This window comes from Sinohyriopsis cumingii, chromosome 18 (assembly GCF_028554795.1).
Source record: "Sinohyriopsis cumingii isolate HCF-2022 chromosome 18, ASM2855479v2, whole genome shotgun sequence".
NCBI classification, from domain to species: Eukaryota; Metazoa; Mollusca; class Bivalvia; order Unionida; family Unionidae; genus Sinohyriopsis; species Sinohyriopsis cumingii.
This window is the reverse complement of record NC_142978.1, coordinates 74967139-74977146: the sequence shown is the minus strand read 5'-3', so window position 1 is coordinate 74977146 and position 10008 is coordinate 74967139. Positions and strand designations below refer to the sequence as shown.

At 36.2% G+C, this 10008-nt stretch overlaps 1 protein-coding gene across 1 annotated transcript in view; it reads left to right on the top strand.

Annotated features, from left to right (window-relative positions):
- The first annotated feature begins 228 nt into the window (after window positions 1–228).
- The window catches only part of LOC149776997 (sphingomyelin phosphodiesterase-like), a 38132-nt gene continuing 28352 nt past the window's right edge, over window positions 229–10008 (top strand). Inside the window, exons 1-2 of the mRNA XM_089941752.1 lie at window positions 229–623; window positions 5431–5595. Coding sequence (XP_089797878.1) covers window positions 276–623; window positions 5431–5595 — 513 coding nt within the window. The 5' untranslated portion in view covers window positions 229–275. The remainder of the gene's footprint in view (window positions 624–5430; window positions 5596–10008) is intronic.

Below are 10008 nucleotides of genomic sequence, written 5' to 3'. Positions count from 1 at the left end.
TTACATCAATAAAACAATGACTCTAAAAAAAATCAGTTACAAGTAGGATAAGCTCTCAAAAAATTCTTTCTCCTAAAAAATAACTTACATTGTCAACTAATCCAGTAAAACCCATATATACTCTATTTTATGTTCACCCATTTCCAGACAGGTTCCGATTTTTCCATACAATCAGTACCGTGTGTTCTGGAGTGGTAATCTGTTTATAGTAAGTCATATGCTCTATCATGTGACCATATACATGCAACTGCTCAGGTTTCGACTCGCTGTTGAAGATGGAGTTGGTTTTACTAAACCTCGGGATTTCACTGTCAGTTTCCCTGCTTTTACTGATGGTGTCCTCCGCACCTTTGTTTTTCAAACAACATCCTGGATCCTTGATCTCTAAACTTGAGGGATTGGATTTTAAAAAAGCTGCTGAAGAAAGGGAGTACGAGTGTGGAGCGATAACAAAGTTCAGCGTGATAGACTGTGACATTTGCAAGTTGTTTGTGAATTTTCTTCAGCTCTTAGTTAAGCAAGGGAGTACACAAGAAGAAGTAGTCAAATTCTCCACTGCAATTTGCAAAAACTTCAAAATTGAAGATAAGAGAGTTTGTGAAAGCATAACAATAGAGTTCAAGGTTACATCTCTCTCTCTCTCTCTCTCTCTCTCTCTCTCACACACACACACACACAAGCGCGCGCCACAGGCAAATATTAACACACTATACGTTTTCATGCTGGAACCAAACTTACTCTTTTCGACAATTCTGCGCTCCATTACATTTATGACCCCTCGTGTGGTCCTACCCACACATGACAGATAAATCGTTATATCGCGTTTCCGAGCTTAATCATGTATATATGATATCGTTGGATGTGCACATACGAATGGGCGTATATGCTACCTCAAAGTCGGGCAAGAAAAGAAAAAATAATATAAGAAACCGTGCTATATGAGAGGAAAGTAACTGTGTCACACAAATATTTTGTATCGATTATCTCTCGCCCGATCAACCAGTAAAACAGATGTCAACAACGAAGTCTAATTCACAAACGGATGTTAACGGTGATCTAATTGTTTACTCATAAGTTGTTGAAGCACACGCATATATGTATCTCACGACTTGTACGTGTTGTCACCTATAACCAAGTTCTTATTCCGAATTGGAAATAAAATTAGACATCGGGGATAGTGTGGTAATCTTCGTATGTCAGTTACCTCATTTATTCCCGGGAGGAAATTCAATGAACATATTTTTGTTCGCCAGTGGCATGTGAGACGCTTGTACTCCTTCTGAGCCCGCCCATGTGTACCCTTAGTGGTGTCAAATCTCGTCCGGTTAAAGTTATGTACTGTTTTTCTTACCGAACTTCTTGTGTGCAGTCGTATCTGAAAGATGCGTCATATCGTTTACTTATTTTGAATTACATGTATGACTGATTAGTTAAGTTTGGGGATGGTGGGGTGGGGTGTGGGCTGGGGTGTGGTGGAATATGCAGCAACAAGCAAGAAGATATGCAAAAGCAAGTCATTGAGGTTGCTTCGTTTTTCCCTCCTTAGGGACTGAATATTTCATTTTTATAGTAAGGAAGGAGGGGATAGGTTATGGCGTCTGGGTTTATTTTAAAAGTATTAAAAAAAAAAATCCGGGCCCAAATAGCTTTAAAAAAAATTTATTCATTCTCTCGTCTGGACAACAAAGAACTAAATATATCTACATATTGCTTTAAAAATATATATCTTGAAGTAACAGAAAAAAAAACATAATATCAAGTTTTAAAAAATATCTGGACTTCGCCTCCAGAATATTACACAGTCCCGTCGTTTCATACCTAATTACCTGGCTGTTGTTGTAGGGTGTAACGCCATTATTTTTCAGCACAAAATAGGCTATACATGGCGGCCAGTAAAAATGTTGGGAGGAAGAACCCGGGAAAACCCGGGGGGGGGGGGGGGACACCGACCCACGAGAAGCAAATGGCAAGCTTTCTCACATACCCACATTGGCCTAACCTGAGACTCGAACCCACGCAGACAGAGGTGAGATGGCAATGATCCGTGACGGTGAGCGCTTTAGACCACTCGGCCATTCACCCGTACTGGTTACCTTAGATGAGCGATATGGAAATGATATGATACTGATATGGAGTGATTAAGTTTCCGTTCATGTGGGAATTGGATGTGTCAGAATTCTTTGGATAAAAATGAAATTAGCTTAGACTAACTTTATCTTGCACCGTTTAAAATTTCAGAATTAAAAAAAAAAGATTTAGCTGGGGTGTTGAAGTACTGAAGAAACCAGATTTCTCTCCTTGTAGAACAAAAGGAAGACATTGAGCAGATCTGCTATTTTGTAGTAGGTTTGGGGTTTTCTTGGGGGGGGGGGGGGGCTGTATGCGTAATGTCTACCTGCTCCTACCAGCCACGTGGACACTGAAATGGTCATTAAGCTATGAAATACGTTTTTCAACTATTGTACACACGCTAAATGATGCAAACATAGGTTTCACAGTCCGGGAACCAGACAGTGCCGAGAGCTAAATGATGCAAACATTGGTTTCACAGTCCGGGAACCAGACAGTGACGAGAGCTAAATGATGCAAACATTGGTTTCACAGTCCGGGAACCAGACAGTGACGAGAGCTAAATGATGAGAATGCTGAGATCACTTCCGTTGGGAGCCGCGGTGGCTCAGTGATTAGCGCGCCTGACTGACTACCGAAAAGGTGCGAGTTCGAATCCTACAGTCTGACCAGCCTGGGTCACCTACCGTGGTGTATCCTTGGGCGAGACACCTTACTCAAATGGCTTCGGCACTGAAAACCCTACTTGTATTTCTGTGCTCTAAAGCAGCACATGGCGTTGGAAATCCTGTTTGTCCGTTGTGTGTTAAAACAATGCGAAATCTCTCTCGTTAATCAAAGTCGGTGAGGGTTAGTTTTCTTTCGTTTTTGAATGCTTCCATTCATTAGTATTTTTTCCGCTTTGTTACAGTACACTTTTTAGAGACATTAAAACGTCTCTAAAATACCAGCAAACTGATAGGATTTACTGCACGAGAAACTTCGAAAAGAGATAAAAATAACAAATTAGAAATGTATGAATTAAAAAGACAAATTCACTCCATTTCCATCTTTCAAAACATTATTCACCTGAGGAAGTTGACTTTTTCACTTTCCTTTAATTTTCTAACAACTTTTTGTGAACTTGCTCTCCTTCACCTCAGAGTTGACACAAACTTTCTGTTTTTGGAGTCGGAGGGTCAGAAAAGAATTACCAACAGGTCGTTTCTCTTACTGAAACAAAAAAAAAAAAAGAAAATTCAGCTCTATTCACTGCCAAATGACACATTAATTAAAAATGTTATATTTACCTCTGACACCTGGCTTCCCGAGCCGCCATATTTACTAGTTTTGTCTAATTCAGTTTAATTTGATGCGCAAGCAACCAAATGCCGATATTTGAAGAGAAGTTAATCGGATAAAATGTTAATAGATTCCAGATTGTTATATCATTTTGCCAAATTAAGAATATCTCTAATACACAGTTCCAAAGTTTTTCCACTTCACTTGACGCGAACCGCATTATGTTCCCCAATTTTGTCTAATTGATAATTTGATGGGCAATCAAACAAATGCCAGTACGGGATTAAAAAAGTTAATTCATTTAAAGTATAAGCATATCTATCTTCCTCTAATAATCGTCTAAGATAACTTTGAAAAAATCTAACCTTAACTCAATTATCATTATGCACATGTAGGAGTGACATGTTCTGTTAGCTCCACCTAGTTGATATAGACTTTGGTGTGATATTATTGGCCAATAAGGTGCAAATGTCAACCAATTTCACATACAGTAAAGTGGACAGCATCCTTAGCAGGAAATTAAGCAAGTGGCACAAGAAGGTAATTAAGGGTGATGTACCAGCCTAAAACGCTCAAGCCGGATCTATCATGCGTCAATAATGGGTCACACTCATGCTTAAAAACACCAGGGTACGCGTTTATTTCGAACTACAAACGTTGAGTCTAATTATCCGATAAGCAACAACAACAAAAAAGCAGAGATCTACTTATCTGTGTCATCGATAAGTTATCGAATAGACCAACAAGTAGATCTGCGCTTTTGTTCTGACAATGCTGGTAGTAGGAAGGTCAGAAAAAAAAAGCGGAGATTTACTTTGTTGGTCTCCTTATCGATGATATGAGTGACCATCAGGTCTTTGGTTTGAATTACATGAACACTATGCTGAAAAGACGCATGTCCACGCACTCCTGTACAAGGGATGTTTTAAAACAGCTTTGAAAGATTTTGGTCTTAGTTGCTTTTAGTAAAATTTTACAAACCAACAAAAAATAAACTGGTTGTTCCAGTTGCAATTCATCACGTTTTTTGTTTACCAAGATGCAGTTACTATAACTCAATAAATGTTCCTCTTACAGTCTGACTTGATTACAATATATAATTTCTACGATGCTCATTTAAGGTAATGTGACCCAAATACACGGTGTAATGAACAATGTGGGTTTAGATTAGTCATTCGCATTCTCGTTAGTTTTAGTCGCTGCGCAAGCTTGTGGGCCAACTTAAGGGGATTCCTTGAAATGTTTCTTTGGACAGATTATATTACGTCATTCAATAAGTTTGGTATGCTTCAATCATAGCCCTTACATTTCTTAATTTTGAATGTACGAAGATTATGTAATGACTCATTTTTTTAATTAGGAGATAGTATCAAAAGCAAAAGGAGTTATTGAGATTGATATATAAATTTACTTTTTCTGGATTTTAAATAGATTTTATACAGAAATCTCGAGTCCGTGTGATTTCCTTTTTCATGGAAGCAGGTCAATCAGAAGTTTGATTCCAGTTGTTTTCTGCGAGTCGATCCCAAGTATATGTAATTTGTTTTCGCGTGTGTATGTAATATAGATGACCACTATAGCCGATGCAGTTTAAGACTCGATCTTTTCTCTAACGCCAAACGCATTCTTAAATTGGTATATTTATTCAGAATTGTTTGAAGAGGTTTACTGCACATAAGACCAAATCTCACGGTCTCCACAAGAAATTAAGAGCGAGTTTTAACCTTCGTACGATGTATCGAAAGCCGCCACAGCTCAATTGGTAGAGCTGTAGACTCATAATCCAAAGTCGCGGGTTTAATATCCGCCCATGCCAGCCTATGTCCGCTGTCTAAGCGTCATTTGGAATGGCGCTTAGCTCCCATTCCATCTGTGTGATTTGGCCAGTGACGTCTTAAAAGTGCTGTTAAATTCGACAAAAACAAAATGCAACTGATGGAGGACTTAAGAATATCCGTCTATAAAAACTGCCTTACGAAACAAAGATTTGCTGGTAATAAAGAATATTAGCTGATGTGTATTTACCACAGATACGTGGTTCAGCAGAGATTTGCTTATGTTAATGTTTAATAATTTCAGGATGAACTGTTTGGCGTGGCGGAGCGCCTGGTTCTGACACCAAACGAAGTATGTGGGATCATTTTAGGCGACACGTGTGGTACACCATACGACCCAGCTACCATGTGGAACGTCACACTTCCGAATGTGCCGAAACCACCAGTAAAACCACCTATCCCGCCAAAGGTAATGTAATATTTTGTTATGACGCTTGACTTAAAGCTTAATAAATTATTTCATTAAAGGTTTAATTTATTTAAACATTTTTAAGGGATTTGTTTTGGATGAATTTAATTGGTAGAGATGGAAGTTGGTATTTTAAACTGATTAGCTTAGCACATATTTATAATTTAGTCGCTTACTTTCTAATGTGTACTACCTACAAAGGAAATACTCGTTTCTAAGAAGTTTATAAACCTACACACACACACACACACACACACACACACACACACACCATAATGTAGGTAAAATCAGCAACTTAATACACGGCGAAAAATCAATGGACACTTACAGTATTGAGAATGTAATCTCAAATAGTCATTAAGATGTCTTATAACAAGTTTATAGAATGTAGAATTCCAATAGCCTTGAGTGCTCTGATGTACCACAATGATGTAATCCAGTCTTTGAATGAGTTCACAATAATCCAAAATAGTGTGCTCGTCTAAAACGTGAATGAGCACTATAGTCATCCCAATGAGTTTTTGCATAATTCCTTTCGAATTATTTCTGACAGACAGAACTAAAACGTTAATGAAGTATTTGTTTTTCAGATCCCTATTTATACACATTTTTATTTGACATAGATGTGAATCATTCCAAGGGAAATTTCCATTCAAATTGTAAACAAGACTGGACCTGGACTGTTCCAAAACTCAAATGCTATGATAACATTCTATTTATAATTTACAATAATGGACAAAAGTAACTACACAAATCTTCTGTTTACATTATCTAAAGTACAACTTTTGTCATGGACAAAAGTTAAGACGAAAGTTAAGCACCCAAATGTACATAACACTTCCCCTCATAAAGAAAAAAAGATAGATACATTAAAGCTTTCTGTTACATATTTGTCAAATAAGCATATGATACTATAATATTCCAGTTTGAAATAGCAAGATATAGTATGAATGACAGTTATCTTAATTACACTCAGTATAAACAAAATAAAGCAATATAGTATTTCTAAACAAGTAAGAATGCATCTACAATCATATTAACTTTTCCTTTGATGTGTCTAATGTCATAGTTGTGTGTTCGTGCAGCAATAAATTCCACCTAATCAGTGATTGTTATTTGTCATTTTGATAATGGTAGTAAGTGGAGGGGTGATCATTGAATACAATAGCCAGACAATAGCTGAACTAATAATATACACTTCAAAATGTTGCAAAGTCAACAGCAAAGCCAAACATTCCACATCAACTGTGGAATAATTTTTCTGGTGTTTATTTCTTCATAAAAAACACTGGATGATCAACACCATTATTATATTTTTTCATTCAGTACTCCACCAACCTCTAAATCAGTGGCATCAAAAGATATTTTAAATAATTGGCTGAAATTTGGGAGATGAAAAAACTGATGCACTTTTAAGTATGGTCTTTAATACTACAAAAAATTCCTGGCAAATGTCAGACCAATGAAACTTTGATTTCATCTTCATCAGATTTTGTATGAGACTCTGCAGTTTTGGAGAAATTCAAACAAAATTTCTGATAATATCCAGCCTTACCCAAAAATTGCATCAAAAATTGCATCTGGAAATTGAGAGATAACCTTGACCTCAACTTCTACCAGTTTAACTTGACCTTGTCCCACAGTATGTCCAACAAAATATGACACAAGCACGACAAAACTATTTTACCTAAATTGACAGTCAGATTTCTATCACTGAGTCAATCAAAGAATTTAAATATGGTTTCTAAGTGATCTTTCTAGATATTGATGTAGATGATATCGTCAATGTATGCATAACAGTTATATAGAACAGATTTTAATGGGTTCATTAGATGCTGAAATGTTGCCAGAGAAGTTTTCACTCCTAATTGCATCACTATATACTTGCAATGCTCATTTCCAAAATTTATTTTGCTGTTTTCATTACTGGAAGATACAAGAGTCAATTTAAAATGCCAAACTTGGTAACTTATTTCATATTCTAATTTTGTCAATACAATCACCTATTTATGGCTTTGGAAATTAACCCATTTGGTGACACTTGGCTTTTCTAAAGTCAGTACACATGCGGAATGTACCATCTGGTTTAAGCACAAGAATATATAATGAACTCCAGTTATGTTAACTTGCTTGTATAAAATCATTCTCCATTAAATATTGAATTTTTGTCCTCAGATGTTCTTCAGCGGCTATACCATACTTTTTCACAGGTCAGATGTAGAATCTACAATATCAGTATCATAACAGATTTTATTTGTTCATATTAGAACATCAGGAAATAAAAGTGCTCATATTTATATAATAGATGCTTTAGTTCACTCCATTCCTGTTGTTGTAAATGTGAAACTTTCTGGTCCAGTTTGATTAATATTTCTGAATTCTGCTCACTAGTCAGATAGCATTCCATCATTTACATCCTGGCTGTGTGGGATAATTACAACTATATTGATTTAATCATAAACTGTACTATCTCTAACAACATACCCTTAACAAATGAATACCCTTATCTCAAACTTTTTCTGTGTCAATACCATAGTACAGAATCATGTTTTTCAAAGTTTGATGAATCTTTCCAAAGTCCTTGACTTCAGCATGATATGTAGAATAGATTTAAGTTGTTGGATGCCTAATTCAAGCATACCTTCTTGAAAAACTCCAGACCTTAAAATTGATCCCTGATCAGACTGGACAACTTTGGCAAGGAAACAAGTGTTAAAAAAAAGCTTTATCAGAGCTTTTGCAGTGGTTTTAGTTTTACAATTTCTCAAAGAAATTGCTTTTGGAAATCTTGTGGATGCACATATTATGGTCAACAAGTATTGGTTATCTGAATTTGTCTTTGGAAAGGCACTGACACAGTTTTCCATAGTTGTGCTAAATGGTTTGTCAAATGCTGGAATAGATTGCAGATGAGCCGTAGGCATCTTCTGATTTTGTTTACCTTCCATTTGACAAGTGTAACAAGACTGACAGTATTTAGAAACATCACTTTTAAGTTTCAGTAATAAAAAGGATTAAAGATATTGTGATAAGTCTTATTGATTCCTAAATGACCAGCCAAGGGAGTTTTATGGGCTAGACTAAGAATTTTCTGTTTATTTGACACTGGAACAATAACTATATAGTTCGCTGACCATGACCCTCATTACAAGGTACCTCAAGTGGTCTTCATTTTCTCATAAGGACCCCATTGTTAGCAAAGTAGCAAACTGGAACTTGTGTGGCTTCAGTTTCACTAATAGCCCTCTGAAACAAACAGATCTCAGGATCTTGTTCCTTTTCAACAAATAGCTATTGCCTTTTGTCACCATGAATGATTAGAATGGAGAGAATGAGTAGTAAAATGAGGATCACTGATCAATACCTCTTGATTGATCAATACAAGGAGCAAAGTGAACCTCATCAAAAAGCTGACCAATAAATGTATCAGCTAAAGGAATTATTTCCTGATTGACATCATTTCAATAGCTCATTTTGACATAGCTTTGGTAACTACACAAGCAGATATAAATCATGGATTTCACTGTCAATAGGAAGATTTTTTTTATCCAAACAAGGCTTGTCAGTTTATTAGTTGATTATCCATAACCTTATCACCTAGGTCATAGGCAATAAATAATAAATAAATACCTTCTTAAGGTAAAACATCAATATCCCAACAGTCACAGGTCTGGAAACTAAATCTGATGGCAGATTGACACAGTGAAGAGGAAAATTTACAAAGCCATGCTCTACTCCTTGAGTAAGAACACTTTCACAAGAAGACTTCTCAGACAAAGGCAACGTACCTGATAAGAAAAGACTCAGAGTACCAACTCTGTCCTTTTTTAATAGGGATTGGCTTAACAGAATAACCAATAAGTGATATAGAGCCTTCTGATAAGGATAGTTCATATGTCTCCAAAATAAAATCAGACTGGGCTTTTTTTGACCATTACAAATGTATTTGACCTCTATGAAATAAGAACTCTTGGAATAGCTGTCTTTATTATTCAGATGCTTATTTCTCAACCTGTAGTGATCAGAAATGACATACCTTTTCCGTTTACAATAAGTGCACATTGGAAGGATAAGGATAATGGATTAGTCTTTTCAGATGCTTGATTTCCAAATGTTGTGCTGCATTGAAATTTGGATGTATTCATATGAGACTGAGATGAATTCTTTGCCATAAAAATGCTAATAGGTAGACTATAATCATCAGCTGTGGAAGTACCTTTTCCCCAAAATTTCTACCATTTGCTTATCAAGATAGGTCTTGATACCTCCATGGATTTATTAATTAATATGAGCTGTCATAATCTTATCAACCTTCTCAGCTGAGCACCACCTATAAAATATTTTGGTTTTTTCCCCTTGCAAATTTGATGTAGGTACATCTATTTTCATTTTTAAAATTCCTAAAACTTTGAC